General features: G+C 42.2%; 1 protein-coding gene across 6 annotated transcripts in view; it reads right to left on the bottom strand.

Annotated features, from left to right (window-relative positions):
- The window catches only part of SEMA5B (semaphorin 5B), a 271,422-nt gene that overhangs the window by 97,279 nt on the left and 153,815 nt on the right, over nt 1-20,328 (bottom strand). For all 6 annotated transcript variants that reach the window (XM_042040534.1, XM_042040538.1, XM_042040539.1 and 3 more), the window contains one exon: nt 8,137-8,182. In XM_042040534.1, the coding sequence (XP_041896468.1) occupies nt 8,137-8,182 (46 nt within the window). The remainder of the gene's footprint in view (nt 1-8,136; nt 8,183-20,328) is intronic.

The following is a 20,328-nucleotide window of genomic DNA, read 5'->3' as shown; positions in this document are numbered from 1 at the left end:
CAAACTTAATCCTGTGCAGAGAGCCAGTGCAAGGGACACGAATCATTTAGATCTCTCTTAAGCTCTGCTTTGAGAATAAAATGTAGATATTCCTCTGTATTCCCAGTCTTTTAAAAGCGCCAACCTGCTGGGTTTTTTTTGCAGTAATTGGCCCACGTACTCCACTGCTCATCTTGTAAGATGCCCAAGGACTCCTCTTCTGACTTCCCAGCGTGTGCGGCTCAGCTCCCACGCCGGGGATGGGTCGGGACGCCGTGTCCCAGGCAGGAGGAGCCCTTCACTGAGCGCACAGCGCTGAGCAGCCGCAGCCCCAGCAGGATGCAGGACCTGTGCTGGGATCCGTGGGCGGGCAGCTCCCACCGCCACAAAGCCGGGCTTGCCGAGCGGGGAGGCTGCGCGAGGGATCCGCTCCCCGCCAGGACAGGGTGCAGCGGGAGCTGGCTGTGCTCGCGTGTGGAACTCGATAGGTCACTGCTCCCACAGCGACTGCTCTCAGTCAAGGTGCTGCGTTAAACCCATCCTGTGCCGGAGCCCTCCACAACGATCGTGTCACAGAGCCTTAACTGCGACAGCAGCAACTCGGAATCGCTTCCTGTGCCTTGCAGTACGCCAGCCTTTGCAGCCAGCGAATAAACCACTCCCATGTCTAAAAATATCCCACATACCTGAAGCAATAAGAATTTTAAAAGCGTATTTTTATATAAATCTCATTTTGTATAAATGTTGGCTTAGGTAAGGTGTTGCCTACAACGAGAGGCTGATTTGCCTCTCAGAACATCTGCAGGGCTGGGTTTGTTGACAGCAGCCACAGATGAGTGAGTGTGTCAGAGCAGGGGACAGCCATAAGCACATGCAGATCCCCCAGAGCCTCCTGGAGCTGCTGGAGTGGGAAGCAGCCCACAGAGAAAAAAGGGCTAAACATGCAAACCAAAATATATTTTGCAATGATAAAGAAGCAACATTGGTGACAGGAAATGAGAAGTCCAAGGAATTTATTTTTCTTTTGATTTTTCATTTTTTTCTCTTCCCTTTCTAAAGGATGTCTAATGGTCCTGACTGTAAGTTGCAAGAAATAAGAGCATTAGTCTTCATTCCGTACACATAAAATGCCTGACAGGGTTTTATCAAATAAAGAGTCCAATATGCTACTGTTATCAGTAAGTGACTTCAGCAGCTAATTAAATTCTCAGTTTCTAAATCCTGCTCACAATGTCTGCTGATAAAGACCAAGACTACCCCTGCAGTAATTTTGGCTTCTAGGTGAGGTGAGGCAGGGAAGGAGGGAATGACAACTAACAAATTACCCAGGGAAGCAGGCTGGCAATCCACAGCTGACATTCATCATGTGAACCTCTCACTTTACTGTGCAAGCATAACAGGGTAGTTCCCCTCTGGATGCAAATCAGCTCCATGGCCTTCACTCACTCCAAGAAGGCTGCCCTGCTTAAAGTACAAATCCAAACAGGTACAGCTCCTGGACCTCCACTATAGGGGTGCTATACCCTATGTATGTGATCCTCCTGTGTATGGGTACATATATAAAAATAGATATGTAAATATATATATAGAAGAAGTTCCTATACCATGCCTAAATACTCACTTTAGAGAGCAATTAGATTGATCATGACTAGACAGTACACTCTGAGCCAGTTTAGCAGACCTATGAATGTGCATATTGAAACATTTTTACTCACTAGAGCGTGCAGTATGTTCTTAAATCAGAGACTTCTCAAAGGAAAACTGGCATTTATTTAAAGTTAAACCTGGGCTTAAAAGCTTTGCTGATAATAAATGGACTCATGAGCTGGGTTCTCTCAGACAGAGAGGGGATGCTGTGTTCAGAAACCACTCAACACTATGAAGTGTGAGAGATTTGCTTTTTCTGCTCTCTGAACTTCAGCTGATGAGTAACATCAGCAGAAGTTTGGTTCCCAACAGCAGATGCTGGAGCCCATCACAGAGTACAGTTCGCTGCAGTGAGGAGCTGGAGAAATGTGTCCTTGAAGGATGAGGTGTGGCCTTCAGACATGGTCACCTCCAGTCTGACATGAATTATTTTCGTCCCTCATCTCTCACTCCACAAAGAAATTTCTCTCTTACATAAATCTTGGGAAGGAAGACTTGCACCTGAAAGCTGCAATCTAGCTCTTGACCAAACGTTTTAAGGAAGGGAATATTCAGGGAGTAGATTTTATTTGGGGACACGAAACCATAAGAATAAATAGCTGAATTTAACAGAAAGTTTTTCCAGGCAATATAAGCTTTATTATGGAATACCTTTAAACCTCTAGGCTGAGAGTGAGAAGTTTTGGGTGCAGATTTGGAAGGTGATTTATGAATAGATTTATATGTTAATCTGTTAATAAAAAATGTTTCATACTGATAAAATATGTGACAACCTGAACTCAGCTATGAGCCACATATTAAAGACTGCATCTGCTCTAGTAGAGATTTTGATTATGTTTTTAAATGAGGGAACTGCATTGGCCTGAAAATAAAGAAATAAACATTATATCTAGAAATATGTGCCATATAACTCAAATGTGTATCTGAGAATCTGCAAGAAACAAATAATAAACTGCTTCTGGAAACTGAAGCTTATTCCTGAATATTTCAAAATAGAGTTCCTGTCAGGCGACTCAATGGTACATAAAGATAGACAAAGTATTCTTACTCTTTCCCAAAATTACTTCCTAAACTAGATTTTAAATTGGATGATAATCTTGACATTCCAACTAGATTGAAGAAATAAATACCTTCAGCAAAGTTGGGCACCCCTGGACTTGCACTGCATATCAATGCCTAATTGTCTCATGATCTTTGAAAGGATATTTTGAAAAATAGGAACAGTTCTGGCTCAAGGATGTTTCTGCAAGGAAATGTGAAATACAATACTTTTACCTCTCTTTTACTGGCAAACCCCACAGCACTTTATAAAGAAGTGCTACAGCCCTCTTTCATGTGTGAGCCAACACCAGGCAGACAAACTGGGCAGATGAACTTTACCTCAGGCATCCATGGGCAGAGCCAGCAGTACGAATTTGGCCCTCCAAGCCCCATCTGGTGCCTCTCCAGCAACTCTTGGGGATGTAAGATTTATCTAATATTTGCAAGATTTCTGATGAGTGCCAGGGCTTTATGAACATATTGTGAATCCTTAACATCTCTCAGTGAAGTATTTTCACCAGGAAAGATTACTTGAGTGACAATTTGTGCTGTAAACTATACTACTCACTGTTCCCCACTGATTTTGTTTATCATATTTTATTCAACTATACAGAGAAAAACCAAGTTAAACTCTGCCACCTCTCCTCACACTTCTATACACTTGCAGAGCATGTTTCTCATCAGCAGACATAAGTGTGGCACTACTGAGCTCTAAAGAAGTAGAAAATAATGCATTTAATGCTCGGTTTGATTCAAAGTGCAAAAGACAAAACCTGTTCCATTTGTTGCTATGTGACATATTGAGGACTGATAGCCAAGTTTTATTATTATTATTAACTACACTTTGTTGATACGTGCTGTTGATTTACCAGTGATTATGCCACAGAGTTAAAGATCCCTTCGGGGAGTAGCAGAGAGGGAAGTGTGTCTTCAGGAGCAGCTGTACAGTTTAAGAGCTTCATCTCTGTAGCAGGGATGTTGCTGCTTCTTAGATTGAGGGGAGAAAAACTGGAGTAAAACCATCCTTACCAGAAATGAACTGGATAAGTGGCTGCAGTTCATCTGCTACAGGACACTATGGAGTTGTTTTATCTCTATTTCAGGTTTGAAAAAATGCTCATTCCAAAACCCCAACAATATCAGCAGAAAGAAATTTATTTCAGTAAGGTTCAGATCATGATTTAAGAGCAGATACTGCCTCAGTATGTTGATAACTTACTTTAAGCTTGGTTTTAAGTCTTATGCCTCAGTGGGACTGAGAAGTTCATCAGGTTTTGCTCTGGTGACTGGATAGCACTCTCCAAAGTGCCCATGTGAATATAGGGGATCTTATTTAGAAATGTGGAGCCACATTTCAGAAGCAAATGAAGTTGTGTGTTCTGTAGCATTTTCATGTTCTGCAGTGGGGTAACAGTAGATCTGTAATTGTAGACCAAGGTGGTACTGGACAGTGTGGAACTCCACAGGCAGTCCCTCCTAATTCAGGTTTATGACTACTGGGGAACTCACACTCTCTCTCTGTCCTTAACCCACACTTCAATTTTTGTCCTTAGGAAAAAATATTAAATAGTCAATTAAAACATATTTTTATCTCAATTTTTTAAAATCTTTGTTAGGTGAAATAACTTATGTCTTCCAAATAGTTTTGCAACAGGTGCACTTACTTATTCATTCACAGTGTGTAAAAATATAGTACAGACTCTTGAAGTATTTTAAATACTTAAAATACCACAAGCCTGACATATCGAAACACGAACTTCACAGGGCTGCTTAAAAACTTTTTTTATAGGAGATGTTCCATTAAAAGAAACAATTGAAACCAAAATATTTTATGAAATTCTTGCATTTTCTATTACACTTACCAGATGAGAGTCCAGAAGGACATCTTAGATCCAGAGAGAAGGGAAAGGGAAAGAAGAAAGAGGAAAGGAAAATGAAAAAGAAAGGGAAAGAGGAAGGGGAAAAAGGATGCCCCAAACAAACAAGGACAAGTGTTTGAGATGAGAGAAATGCACATATAAATGCTCTCTTTTGATACTTCAGAAAATAACTTGACCCAGAGTATTTGCATGCCAATTAACCATGTGTCTATCTCATTCTCCTTCAGATTTTACAAAAATGTCGAAGAGGTTTGTTTTCATCTCAGTGCAAAAAGGTTGGAAATCTTTGTATCTCAAAAAGGTTGGAAAAATAATTTCCTACTTAGTTCAATTGAGAACTGAGAATCCAGGTAAAATCACAGTGAGCAGGGGGTAGGCACTGCACTGTGATTTATGAAATGCCAGCCAAGTAGCCTGCTTTTAACACACACCCCAGAATAGTGCTCCTAGCTAAGAAATCCCAATCAGTATTGTGCTTTTTTTTAAAATTTGCTCAAAGGCTTATGTTTTTAAAATGACCCTTCCACCTACTCTATTAATTACCAACTCCAGTATGAAACTGACTTTTCTATGGCCTCACCATGAAAGCTGCAGATTAGGAGCTAACCTTCTTTCAGATCCACGCATAAATTAACCAGCATGCTCTCCAAGTGCACATCATTTTAAAAAAGTGTTCTATAAAATGTCTAATAATGAGAGTTTACAATGCATATAAGACAATAATTTAAATATGGACATGAAATGTTGCAGAGATTTTGTTTAAAAGAGATGTTAAACATTTAGGGAAGATTATCCATTTTAAAATTGTGCTTCTTGACTGCTGCAAGAATTTGAGTGGTACATGCCAACGTTTTCAATATTAACAGGTGGTTTTGGATACCCCACCTCAAGATGCTGATTTTCGGTAATTTTTTAACAAGGTGCTTCAATTTTGGCAAGAAAAAGAAGTAGACAAAATCACAAATGATCCCCAAAATACCTGGGCCTCAGCTTCCTGAGGGATATTGAAGTTCAGCCAAAAATGTTTTTCACAAAAGTATTAACTACCACCAAAGTTTCTCATGCAACTAAAACTCATTTGGTGAAAAGCTTCACAGGTTCCAAATGGAAATTCTGAAACACATTTTGGAAACAGAGGAGGAAGAAAAATCTCTGAGAAGTCAGGACATTTGGTTCTGTGGAGCAGAAAATGAGCTTGTTCTGTTTCAGTTTTTGCTAGTTCTCTAGTAAAAGATCACTAATTCTCATGTAAAAGATCTTGGAGAAACAACCTCAGCACAACCAATAAAAAATTCTAAGTGAGGAGGAAATATCAGCACATGGTAGACCAGATGAGAGATAAGAAAGGGAAAGAATTGACCCCTTATTATAAAGGGGCCCAAGAGCTGACACGTCCCAAAACCGACCTCTTCCTTCATTCCCCTGAAATCAAAATTCTTTTATAGGGTAATGCTGTCTTTTTTACACAGCTCTTAATCAGAAACTTGCCCACATAATATTCAAATTTGTCTTTTAGTCTACTACTGCAATTCCAAGACAGTAACTTCCTATCTAAACTCTGTGTCATGCCTTTTTCCCACAGGGACAGTGCAGCCTCAGGATACAGCATGAGAACACTTAGGAAAAAACAGCTTTAAACTTCATTGAACCATGCTTTGAGGGGTACATTCCTCACACTGCCAGACTTTGTCTCACAACCAACATATCCTGCTGTCTCCATAGAAAATGCTTCTCATGTTTCTGCCCTCACCTCATGGAAGTACAAATGCAAGGGAGCAGATATTTGTCAGCACAAACCTGCACCACGAAGCAGATTTAGCACCACTGGCAGGATGATAATGAAGTCGCATGAGCAGAAATAAATCAAAATACAATCTCAAGATGAAAAACTATCCCAATTCAGGCCTGGCAAGAGCTACACTGTCTTTTACTTACAAGCAAAGACGAGATACAAAATAATGCAAATTAACATTGTAATTATTTCTTAAACTGCACTCTCGCCCCTATAGAGCTAAATGCAGGTTCCTTGCATTTCTTGTCTCGCTTTCTGATCCGACCTTTAAAATGATGCACAGCGAAGGGAAGGTGGTGCCTTTAAACCGAATCATGAGCTTTATGGAGACAAGCCAAGCAGCTACTTAGGCAACCATTAGGTCGGGAAACAATCACTTCCATCATTCCCAACACGTGTGTCAACATAATTCCATGCTCTCTTTGTCATGCAAAAAGTTTTGGCAGAGTAACCGGATACACCCAGAAAGCAGGAGCGAACTAAGCTCATTATGTTAACCGGAGATCCCACAGCAGCCTCCAGTGCCATAGAAGGAGACTTCCCATGTCTTGCAGTGTAGAAAAGGAAACTCACTGCACTGAAAAGGGCCCGGGCCAAGCCCGACTTCAGAAGTGTATGAGTGAGATTCACAATTGTGTCTCGTGGAAGGGGATCCTTGACAAGCACCAGAGGCTGTGTCAGGCAGTGTGATAACAGGTACTGAAGAAGGTGTGACACCTCTCATAGCTACAAAGACTTTCCTCTCCTGTGTGCTCGCTGGAAACCTTCCAGCCATGCTAATATGGCTCTGCAAAGGGAAGGCACTGCCAAATGGGAGTAGCAGTTTCTCTAACTCTTTATTGTTGTCATTGGTAAGTCTGGACTTTGTTTTCTTTTTAAAGGAAGGTTCAATTCATTTTACAACCATTAAACATCTTTTCTTCTCTCCAGCTATACTTGTAACTCTTACTAACAGCAAGAGGCTTGTGCACATCAGAATGGCTGGCAATTCTGCCCTAATGGCTTCTTTGTGTGGTCAGGTACAGGAGCAAGGCCTCTCAGCCTGTCTGAAAAAATGCTGAATACATCTTTGGTGATCTAGCAACTATAGAAGATGGTAAGTATCCCAGAGCGTAAGTGTTAATTTATTTAAAGATAAGTAGCTGGTGTTTTCGTTAACAATTTTTGCTGCATCCTTCAATTCCAGATTCAGTGCAGTGAGAGTAAAGTTCTGATACTGCTGGATATTTGCAAGTCCTTTCAAACTTCAGCTGCTTTGCCTTGGTAAAGGCAATGGTAACACACATTTTTCAACCCATTTTGCCTCTGGAATGCTTGCAAGTCCAATCGTGGTTTTACCAATGCATTCAGCAAAACACAGCTCCTCAACAATCCATGTTCACAAAGGCCTACAAGGGCTGAAATGAGGATGGATGAGAATAGTAAAACCTTCTCTGGCATGTTGCTGACACCTCTAAAGAAAGCCAAGAGTTTCTATTGATTATTGTGTTTAAGCCTGTATCAGTCACACTATATGCTTTCTTCCTTAAGATGCCATATTTTTGGCAGATGCCATTACCACCCAAATATTCAAGAATCAAAACCAGAATGCACCATCCAAATGGGCAAGTGTAGCAGAACCTTTCCCCCAGCATTATCGCTGGAGTGGGAATAAGCATCTGGTTCTGACTTTGTCTTCTCCCTGCTCCACCACTTTGGGCAAATTTACACTATATAGGCTTCTGAAAATATACATCAAATATTACAGAACTTTCATTAATAAGTCAAATAAAATAAGAGAGTGAAAAGTGAACATACCTGAATAAGAGAAACGTTGTGTAGACTAAGTCTGAAGAGGTAGTTCCTGCATGAACAAGCAGAAAAATTACAAACTATTAGGCTACCAAGGAAGGAAGGGAAAAGTTATTAAAGCAAGTAATAGTTTTTTGTCATTCATGTCTACAAACAAAAGTTTTTCCTAGACTCCTCCCCACCAAATACAAAAGCAGTTATATGCCTATTCATTGACTTGTTCATCAGTGTCTTAGTGAACCCGGTAACAAAGTTCTGACCAGGTCCTAATATTAAATATTCCAGAATCCATAATGAAGAACCACAATGAAATCCCAACCATAAAGGGCCATTTGCAAACTCTCAGCAGGCTTTAGTTCAAGTCCGTATGGGCTGCAGTCATGTTTTTCACTGAATTCTGAGAAAACTGGGATTGGACAGAAGCCAGCTGGAGCAGAGCTGACTTCCTAGTATGCTCACCCAAGCCTGTCCTTGTGGGAATTCCCATTCAGGACTTTCTGGAAGAGAAGAGTGCAGATACTTCTCAGTGGAATTTCTCTGCACAGAAAATCAGCAGGGAAATCAAGGCAGTGACTGCAGATATTCCCAATCCTCCTGTCATCGTCTCTTCACATGTAAAGCAAGGGAATTCCTGACAGAAGTCACTGTAGCATGAGATACCACATATCAGCCAAGCGCCTGTCACCCTTCCTCTGAATGTTTGTATCCCATCACAAATAGAAAGCAACACATATTTGCATAAATGTCTATAGATAAGGCTTAGATAACAGGATTTATCTCACATTTTTGCTTGCTAAGACAGTGCAGTTACCAGGAATCAGCTGACATGTTAAGCCATAAGGACTGGATTGTGTGCTTGAGGCTTTTGGTTGCGTCTAACTTCATTTTTTTGCATCCCATCTGTCAGGAGGTCTAAAGAGCTGTGATCCTTTTCCAACATCACTGTCACCACAGTGTCCCAGAGAAGACACATTTATATCATACGAGGTGAATTGAACTATGCATCTGGAAGTGGCTCTGTTTAAATGGTAGAAAGTGCAGCTTTGATGATACAGTTTCATCTGCTCTAGAAGTGCCAGTATACAGACATTCCCCCACCTAGTGAAAATGCAAGTTCCAGCCCTAGGTCAGCTAACCCAGAGGAAAGATCCTATAGTGATGAAATGATCTTAAGGACTCTTCTGAAGAGCCTTCTTTAGGGTCAGTACAGCAGCACACTCTGCCCAAGCAAAGAAAGCAATTCAAACTTTGGCATGTGAGAGATTCATATTGGGTCACAACCACCACAAGAAGGCTTGAGCAATTTTTCATCCTTCTGTTATGTATCACTTGTATATCACCTAAATCGTAAACATAGAGTTGCCTCTGTACTTTGTCCCAGTTCCATAAATAAATCAAAAGCTCTCAAATGCTGCTAACTGTTAATGTAAGAAGGATGAGGAACAAGGATGATGGGGAACTCGGGAAGTCAAACTGCTGATACCAAATCTTCAGCTGATATAGCTCTGACTTGCACCATCGTATTCTCTGCTGGGACTGGTTACCCAGAGAAGAATGAGACCCATTAGCAATATCTGAAGAAAATGTATCAGTGATTATTACACCTCCTATAAGTACACAGAGAAGTATACAGACACAGACACACAGAGGAAATCTCCATCCTCTCTCCTAGTCCTGTCACTGAAGATCCAGTAGTTCTTTTGTACAGTCTGAAACCCTATTCTGTCTCAAAGGGCTGCATACTTTCCCAAAAAATTTTGTTATTAACTCTTTAGCATCAGCATCAGACTTGAATAGAGGTGCATGCAGCAAACCAGAAGCACTAAGCTACACACATCTAAAATTTCAAAATGAAGATAAATTCTCATCCAGTGATGGATCTGACAGCTCCCTTAGAGACACCACATAGCTACTCACACCAAAATACTAATGCAACTCTGGGACATGAGGTATCATGGAATAAGCCTTCTCCTGGGGAAGGCCTACAATCCTACAATACCCTCAGGAAAAAGTTCTCATAACTAGGGACTTGAAGTTTCTCTCCTGTTGTTAAGCATGCTATTTAAATGCATTGATTTTGGAAGTCTTATAATGCAGATTTCAGCTCCTTGTTCTAGGCTTGCAAAAAGCTGGACAGTTTGACTAGGTAATAAGTTTTAATATTAGGGGGTTTTTTTCCCCTGATAGCACTGCAGAGCAAATTCAACCAAAATATCTTTAATGAAAGAGACATATACAAAGGACACAATTTTCATTGCACTCAGCCAAAACAGATGCAGACAGGGATAGTGTCCATTTCAATAAAGCCAGTCTGTGCTCCCAGTGACTGCTGTGTAGCGCCTGGACAAAGCCACTTGGGTGGCTGAGACCTAAACCAGGCAGGAACATAATGCTAATGTGAATAGCACAATGATCTTCCAAAAGCTTTATACTAACCTTGGCTCTCTAAGTCTGACCTTGAGGCTTTCTTGCAGAAAGGAGGGTCTCCCTACTTTTTTATCAGCTTGCCTCACCTGGTGTCTGTACAGGCACTGGCAGTTTCTTTTTGTTTGTTTGATCCTTCTCACATCCTACCAGCAGCAATACAAACACCTGTAGGCAAACTAGGCTATCAGAGACACCTCCTGACTACAGCTGACCTGCTCAGCTAGAACTGACTAATCCTTAATTAACAACATGCTCTTTTAACCATACTTGTTCTGTAAAGCTAAACCAGGAGTAAAACGCCAAAGGGAAAGAGCTGCTGAATCAGACAGCACCATTTTTATGAACTGCATTTTAACTGCAATTTCAGTCCAAGAATGAGCAAGGTCTCTGAATGACAGGCATGGTTTATTGTAGCTAGAATTGCCCCATTTGTGTCTTTTTTTTCTGCTTGTGTTTGAAGTTATGTCTGCTTAATACCTTGCTGAACTATAATTTAGAGCAGCTGAAGGAGTATGATTAAGAAGTATATAAGAACACTGAGATCTCCACATGAGTGCATGAGGTACCTTCTTGGTCTTTTTTTCATTTTTTTTCCTCCCATTCTCCCTTGTTAAGTGAATGCCGGTTAATTCCTTTCTCTCCTAAATTAAACCCACCAGCCTAGGCCAGAAGAGCAATTGCCTGGTGCAGCCAGGATATTCAAATACCCTCCTTCTTCTGTATAAAAAGCTGGTGCACAAACTTGGAGAGATAGGACAACCTTCTTAATTGCTGTCCTAAAACATCACACCACAGTGTTAAACACAAGCTTTGTTTCACCCCAGATTTGGCTGCATTTCAGCCAGTTCCAGAGCAAGTGATTACACTCCTCTGAGTGCTCTGGGACAAATGACATTATGCCTCCAACTACTAATTATTATTACAACTAACCTTATTTTTCATAAACATCAGTGCCTTTCTGAAAATGCCCATGTTAAACAGTAATGCCCTGAAGTCTCAGGCAAGGCTGTATTAAGACACACAGTGGGCTGATGATGGTTCCTCTGGAGATTGATTCTCAGCCAATGCCAGTTTAAACAACCTGAGGGCAGATCCTCTCTCAGTCACCTCTGATTGCAGGGGGATATTATCCCCCAGCTCAGATATACAACATTAGCTGCTGTAAAGACTGTCCTGCTCTATAAAACCTAGGCTTAAAAAATTTGCCATCTGAATACATACAGAAGAGAGAAAAAGACACATCATTCTCATTTAAATTTAAAGCACAGACTGAGCAATTTAGCCAAAATCGCAGAGTATATCTGAAGTATAACCAGGAGCTGATCTCCTGGACCACTAGTTTATGCCCTAGTTAGGAGAATAACTTGCCCTCAATGTTGGGGCACAGCATGTAAACCTGTACTGAAGTGTCATTTACACTCATGGGTAGATGTTGAATTACTTTCTTGAACTGGGAGCCCTATGCTGTGTGCATATGAACGGAGCCAACCTGTAGCCGAAATCCTGTAAATGAAAGTATTTGTTACTTGGCTTCATAGTTTGTATTTCACTGCTTGTAAGATGTTTAAGAGCTTACTCTGCCTGGTACCTGGTATGTACCAGAGCAGCAAGAGAGCAGCTGAGATGTGTTTCAGAAAAGGTTGTGGAAGAATATACCCACTTAAATCTGTTTGCCGTGACATTTCCAAGTCAAATCTGCTTATTAAGTATTTATTTCATGCAGCCAATAGCACCTTGGGAGAACTTTGTAACGTGGTGCCCATGGACTTATGGGCATTGGTTACACATCGCTTGGCCTTAAAACAATTTACTTTGAAGGCAGAGTACTTTGGCTATGATGACACTGAGCAACAGAGATACAAGACAAATTTAAGCCTTTCCATTGGGAAGCCACATAACAAGAGTGTTTGAATAATAACAGAGACTCTTCATCTTAGGAGCTCTGAAACTATAAGGGTTGCAACATGCTTCAGTTGCTCATTCAGGCCTCTTTTCAGGCACCACATCTGTCAGCACCGTACTGGATGATTAAAAGGTGCTTCCTCCTAATTAAGAGAGAGCAGCTTTTCAGTTCTGCTGTGGTAGATCAGGAGGAATATCCTTGCAGTCGATGGACTGATCATGTATACATGAAAGGCTATCCTAGCTTCAGAGTATTTTTGCTATCTCAATGAGTGAGGGTTGTTCACATTTCCTAACTCCTCACACACCAAGAAGGTAAGAAAACCTCTCTGTATTTCAGAACAACTCCTGCTGTCAAATTTGGAGCCATGAGAGCCCACATGCTGACCACCATCAGAACCTCTGAGGACTTGGACGTGCACACACAAGAACCGACAATATACTGCCTTAACTCAGCTGGTCTCTATCACTCCATGTTACACCTGCTCATTTGTTGCTACTTCCCTACACTTTATAGTAGGCATGAGAAGCTCCCTCCTCCCTCCTTACAAGGCAGGTTCTCCCTCTCTTTCTAGGCAATTACTCTGCAAGTAGAAACAAACCCAAGAGAAGCTGATAATAATGTTTGATCATGCAGAAAAAATACATGTTGAGAGAATGTTGTGGTTTAACCCCAGCCAACAACTAAGTACCATGCAACCACTCGCTCACTCCCACCCTCCCCAGTGGGATTAGGAGGAGAATTGGGAAAAGGTAAAACTCACAGGCTGAGATAAGAACTATTTAATAACTGAAACAAAGTCAAATGTTATTGTTGTTATTGTTGTTGTTGTTGTTATTGTTCTAACAATAATAATAATGAGAAAGAGGAATAAAGCCCAAGAAACACAGGTGCTGCACAGTACAATTGCTCCCTCCCTGCTGCCTGATGCCCAGCCCATCCACCAGCAGCAATTGCCCCCTCCTGGCCAACTGCCCCCAGTTAATATACTAAAGCATGATGTTTCAGGGTATGGAATATCCCTCTGGCCAGTTTGGGCCAGCTATCCTGGCCACACTCCCTCCTGGCTTCTTGTGCATCTGCTCCCTGGCAGAGCATGGGAAACTGGGAAGTCCTTGACTTAGCATAAGCACTACTTAGCAACAACTAAAACATCAGTATCTTATCAACATTATTCTCATACTGAATCCAAAACACAGCCCTGTACCAGCTATGAAGAAGAAAATTAACTCTATTCCTACCAAAACCAGGACAGGGAAAGTAGAAGAGAACAGAGTGAAGAGTTACTGCCTCTTTTCGGGACTATTACTGCACTGCTACAGTCATCCAACACAGCTTGGGTGAGATACTGGAGCCTCAGATAGGCTCATGGTGCTCTGGGAAGAGGTTCCCTATGTTTTTAAAGTAAAATAGACTAAAATAGACTATTTCAGTAGATAAATGCTTCCTAATGTCCATTCAGAACCTTCTCTGTCAGTTTTGAACCATTCTGATGCACCCTATGATTGGATGCCAGGAAGAAGAGATCTGCACCTCTCTCTCACTTCCCCTCCTCAGGGTGGGATTGTGCTGCAGTCAGGGTCCAGGTCTGCAAGAAGGACTCACAACTGCCACAGAGTAGATAACAAGAAAAATAATTAACAGAATGGGGTCCTTTGGGTGATATGAAACAAGACACAGAATTAAGCATATGACAACTAATCTCCCTTCTGGCACTCCTGGAAGCCACATGCTGGGGCTGAGCCTCGGGCTAGGAGCCAGCAACTCCTGTCAGCTCTTCCTATCTGTGCTCCTGGAGACCTTAGATATACTTTGTACTTCCACACTACATGACAAACACAGCTTAGTCATGCTTCACGACTCCCTAGGAGCTGGTTAGTATCATTCCCCCCCTTAAACTAATGGAGAAAATGAGCCAGAGAAAGGTTAAATGACCTTCTCCAAAGCACACAGCAAGTCAGTGATGGAATCAAGATCAGACCCCAGGGCTCTTGGCTACCAAATCTCATGCTAGATTAATGCACAGTGCCTCTACGCAGGTCCAGCTGTGGCTGAACTTTTCAGATGGTTATCCACATTTCAGAACTAGCCAACCATACTAAGAAACCCAGCTTCTGAAGGATGATTCTGTCCTTTGCTTTCAGAAGGAGTTAATTACATGCCTGGTCCAGAGTATGATGTGACAATCCATTTGCAAATGTTTCTCCAGTGGTTCATTTGAAGCGCCTGGCAAACACTTGCTGGAGAAAAGGAGGAGAACCAGCAGCTACCCTACAAGCTGGATCCTTATTCACCAGTCATTTTGTTTCTATTGAAGAAAAACTTGTCCAATACATCATTCTTCCTCAAAAATCAATAGATGCACAACAGAGAACCATACTAAATGGCAGCCAGTAATATGATGCAGTTGCTTTATGAAGAATTACTTTTCCCCATGCAACTTTTCTCGGTTATAAATTCAGGCACAGCTAGAGAAGCATCCTCTTAGAAGAAGATCCTTATGCAGCCAGCATATCATTCTGATTAAACAGCTTCCAAATTAAGCCAGGGGCTCAGCTACTGTTTCTGTGTTGCACTGAAGCCCAGTTAGTACTTCTCTATGGAAACAAGGATGAAATTCCTCCATGTTCCATTCAGTGGAGGAGAACTACCATCAGCTTTAATGGCATGGGGCGCATGGCACAGATCTGCTCCTCTCGATGCTGTGTGTTTAGGGCCAACTCTAGGAAGAGTCAAAAGAGGCAGACACAGCTGCAGAGCAGGCAGGACAACAGCAAAGCTGAGGCACACTTGGGCTATGCCAATATGCAGAAATCTAGATGGACGGATGCTCCTGGGGAAGGGAGAAGCAGAAAGGGGATTGGCCTTTGGATTGACAGCCTTGTCCCTTCCTCCATCAGCTTGCAAAGGGAACAGCAAGCTGTCTCTGATGTCTTTGGCCTGTCTCTTTCCCCAGGGCAGGAGAGGCAAAGCCTCACTGCACAGTGATTCCACATCCTGGGGGTGATAGTATTTGCTATGCTCCTGAGACACTTCAAAGAATGGGGATTGGGATTTTTTTGTAATATTGTTAGAATATATTTATAAAATGAGGGTCAAATTCCTTTGTTTTGTTTTGTTACATTTCCTTCCCTCTTTTTCACTAGATGAAAAAAAACCTCAGAGATGAAAACTGAGCCAAATTTTCAAAACTCATTTGTGGGTTTGTTCTTATTTTCCTGGAAGAGTGACTCCATCAGACAATCACACACTATCCCACATGCCACCTCATGTCTTTTTTGACATGTGTCTGACAGCTCTTCTCTTCCTCTCTAATCCAGCTGGCAGCCACAGAGCACTTACAGCACCTTGATATGGCCCCAAGACACAGAGGGACCTTTACTCTCCTATCTTTCAGTAAGTCACAATGTAAAATTCCTCTTCTGATGCGCTGATTATTGTTCAAAGTGTCCCTGGCAGCCTCCGCACCTGCCTACATAGGCTGGTAAACATCCTCAGCTCTGCCAGGCTTTCCTCAAACTCTGGATGAATTCAACATGACTTGTGTGTAAATACTGATAGAGTTGGCTGGTGAGATTAAGTTATTGCCCAACAATCCCTTCTCTTTGCTGGGTTTTTATACCTTGGTAGTGGCACAGAACAGTAGGCTTAGCACCTAAACATCTGGATATAAAGTGATATGCAAACCACTGTGGTGAGCCCTGCCATATAAAACTGACATATCACTGCCTTAACCAGAGCAAGAGAAAGTATTTTCAGTAATGCAGAGGAAAACTGCTCTGCAGCCCTATTCTGTGATGCTGTAAAACACATTATGGCCAAGTCTTCAAGGCTTTTGCCAAAGTATCCTGACCTTGTGTTTGTACCCATCACACTCTCAAAAATGCAATCTTCAAACTTAATTATTCTCAGTGTGTTACTAAAGCAAGTGAGCCTCTCATGGGTGGCTGCTTTCGTGATAGGGTATCGCCAATTTTCATTTTATCTGGAATATGAGATATTTTTCTAGTGAGGTCTGCAATTTGCTGTGTAAAGATTTTTCCTATCAGTCTGTGCTGCACCAGGATTGCCTTTCACACAGCACTGGCTGTGCAGGCACTGGCTGTGAAAGTGCTGAGGTCTTTTGCAGAGAAGTGGATGGTGCTGCCTTGCAGGCGATTTGAAGGAAGAACTGTTTTCCCTGCCGACAAAGATGACAGACCAGGGACTGCCACTGCCTCACCCTCTTCTCCATGTACAACATTAATGTGCAAAACTGCTCCTTTGCCCTCCTACAGCGCATTGGTCCATCCCAACAACCTGACAGTACTGCAGTATAGCGTTTTATTTGATTTATTTATTCAGAGTTCACTAAAATTCACATTCTTTGCTTGAGAAAATGCACAAATTTTAACAAAGGGGGAAAAAATTACGCTTTGAACAAAATTTGGGCCAGGTTCTAAACCTCCCAGAATCCCATAATTACAAAAACTGTTCTTCATCCTTTCCACACCTTTTCCCCTCCTCCCTAAGGGGTATAAGTCAGGGACAGCATAGATTTAGGGTATGCCAAATTCACAGTGCTTGCAGACCAGCAGAGGAAAGCAAACCCTATAGGTGAAAAACAGACACCCCAGTGGGGCTTCACCTTCCACACTTTACACAAGGGCTGAGCTGACCTCACCTGGCAGAGTATCAGAGAGGAAAATCTCCCTTTGAACTATCGAAGGCTCAACCAGAGAGGTTAAAACCTGAATTTTAAATCACACTTTTGTTCCCTTTGTAAAGAAACTGTGCACCCCAATTATGGATTTAACTAGCTGCAGTGTCTAATCACAGTTTTCTCATTTTCACCACATTCTTTACCTCCCAGGTCAGGCAATTTCTTTAAAAAACATCATGGTCCTTTCAAAGTTTCTGTTAATTTCAGAGACTGACTTGGGTTTTTTTCCCCTCACATCACCATGTTATCTGCCCCTCTCCAGTCTATGATACAAGGATGCAACTTTAATTAGAGCATTCTTTTGTCCAATAGGAAAAAATCACAGTGAGAAAGGAAGGCATTTCTTTCTCTCCATTTCTCTGCACTAGAACTTTCAGCCGCCCGTCTATGATCTGAATATAATCAAAAACATTATCACGTTCTTTGCTTGCTCACGTCCTCATTAATACCTCAGCTGGCAAGGTAATTTCTCAGCCCAATGTGACTTAGCAGGGGGTAAAGCTGGCGTAAGACTCTGCAAAAATAACACAAGCCACCAGAAATGATTCAGACCATTTCTTTCAGAAAAGTATTGAGGAAAATCCTCTACTCAGATGTTAACAGGGACAAATGGCACACCACTCCTGACTGTTTCAGGGCAAACCTGCTGGCTATGCCCACGTGGTTGTGCCCAGTGTTCACCTGTTTGCATCTCTGTGCCATATGAGACTTGACTTTTTTGGCCATGCTGAAGCCCCACTGCCCCAGTGGGGACTCACAGGCTTTCATGAACATTTTGAAGACTTGCATCTTCTTTGGAGAAGCAAGGCTGAGAGCAAGTGATTAAAATACCATCTGGAAATACAAGAGTAAAAGGTCCAAATTACACCTATGCCGTGGATTTTCTGAGCCCAGAGGAGAGCTTCGGCTGTGTCCACATTAGTCAAATGCAGAGTGAGGTTGTGCAGACCTTGACTGGTATCTTCAGAAAGTGCAGTCTCACTGCAGGAGTAGCTGTGTTAGGCACAGTGGTCTACTACTTTTCAGATATGCAATATATTCATGTGACTCAACATCACAGCCTTTTCACAGGGCAGGGTGGCTCTTAATCCTTCTTGGCCTTGGATTCCCATCTATACTGTGAAATTATTAGTGCTTTCTTGCCTCACTGAAGTCCTGTGAGAATAAATGTTGGTGAGGGGCCCTGATCATTTAGCAACAGAAAGTATTGCTGACAGATTTTATACTCTGTGGATCTGTGAAACTACTTTGACCTAACTGCTGCCACTCAATTTCCTGGTTTGTGAAATGCTTTTTGCCTAGACAACATTATCTATGGAGACTTATTCTCTTCAGGGTTTAGTGGCAGTCCAGATGTGGACAGGATTGAAGGTGCCCAAGGGTAAGAGTGATATTTTCTGACAAGCACAGGTTTTGAACATTTTACTGCAGTGCTCTGGAGCTTTCTGCCAAACAGGCAGGAAAGAGCCTATGTTCAGCCACAAACCTGCATGTAACCTGGTGCCTGACAGACTAATCTATCATACACCAGAGACTTTCAATAAACTCAGGGTGCCAAACCTGCCAGTTGAGGGTCCCAGAATATATTTACAATTTGCCATATTTCTGCAAGCTGTGACTTGAAGGAACTCTTTTGGAACATCAGTCATTCTATTCAGCTTTCAGCTCCTAAGCCTGCATGACCCAGAGCTTTTTTAATGTTTATACAGCCAGAAGTATAATAGTCAGAAAAGGGTGTTCCTAAGCTGCTGTGCTTCCCCTAAAACAACCCTTGAAAATTCATACAGCACCTTCCCTGCTCCCCAAACTAAACATATTGATGTCCCATCCCTGGAAGTGTTCAAGGCCAGGTTTAGTGGGGCCCTGAAAAACCTGATCCAGTGGGTGGCATATTTGTCCATGGTGGGAGGGCTGGAACTAGATGATCTTTAAGGTCCTTACCAACCCAAGCCTTTCTATGATTCTATGGTATCTCCTCCCTTGCACCTGTCTACTTGGCAGTAACAGGCCCATTCAGATCAGCCCTATATCAAGTATGAAAATCACCTCTGTCAAGCATCAAGACTTGCATCACCAGCAGTTCAGTAGTTTTACATTTATTGCAGAGAAGTCTGGCAGTCCATAATGACATGAACACTACTTGCCAGTTCTGAGTTCCTTGATGCAGCTTTTGCTCCCTGCTCTCTACCTCCAGGCTCTTGTTGGTAACAGCCCTTTGTGACAAGGGCTCCTGATCTGCACTTCCCTACGTGACAGCCATGGGGGACGATCTTTTCCCATCTCCTGATGGAGCTGAGAGCCCTCTTTGCAGGCAGAACTGTGAGGGCTTCTGGCCATGACACCTTTTGGCTGGTTTTCCTCGGTAATACCTCCACTCACTGCGAATGGCTGACCCTTGTAGCCATGCTTCTCACATCCACAGCCCCATCAGGCTACGGCCGTGAACTGACATCCCTGTAGTTTCCTTCTGGGAAAAGTCAAATGTTTGCCTTAGGACTTCCCAGCCACTCTCTGTGCAGTCATTTGTTTGGGTGCCATCCTCCTGTTGTCCAAGCTGCTTCCCTTCAGCTTGCTGTTGTGCCAGATTGTCACACTGTGTCTCAACCACCCTCCTTTACACCTTTTATGTTGTCCTCACCAGGGAGCTCTTATGAAGCATGATTTTTGGCCTGCCTCCAAGCAGGATCTTTCATATCATCACTTCTTTACTGGCTTCTGTCTGTGCCCAGCCAGCAATGAGACAGTCTCGAGGAGTAAGGCTCCTTGAGGAGGTGGAATGTCACAGCCACACCATGTCCCTCCTCCAAAAACTCACCCTCCCTGGGGCCTGGGCATCCTGCCTACAGCACAGGTGAGACAGCAGAGCACTGCTTCTCCAACAGAGAGGTGAAATCACTGTGATGATATTTTCAATTTTTTTCTCACTAATAATGAGGTCTAGATTATTGTTTTTCATCCCATTAAAATAAGTTCAAATGGCGATCACTTGTGCTCAAGAGCTGAAAAAAGCAGCAAATATTTCAAAACAATCACTCATTCACAAAAGAAAAACAGTACATTAAAACACTAACAATATATCCAAAACAAAAACAAAACATGCAAACTGTGAGTCAAAATGAAGGTTATGAATTTTTGAAATGTGTGTTTTTATACTTAATGAAATGTG

This window comes from Corvus kubaryi, unplaced genomic scaffold, assembly GCF_017639235.1.
Source record: "Corvus kubaryi isolate FWS band 111438036 unplaced genomic scaffold, C.kubaryi_AGA036_p1.0 37396, whole genome shotgun sequence".
Classification (NCBI taxonomy): Eukaryota; Metazoa; Chordata; class Aves; order Passeriformes; family Corvidae; genus Corvus; species Corvus kubaryi.
Note: the sequence above shows the minus strand (reverse complement) of the source record. Positions and strands in the feature narration are given on the sequence as shown.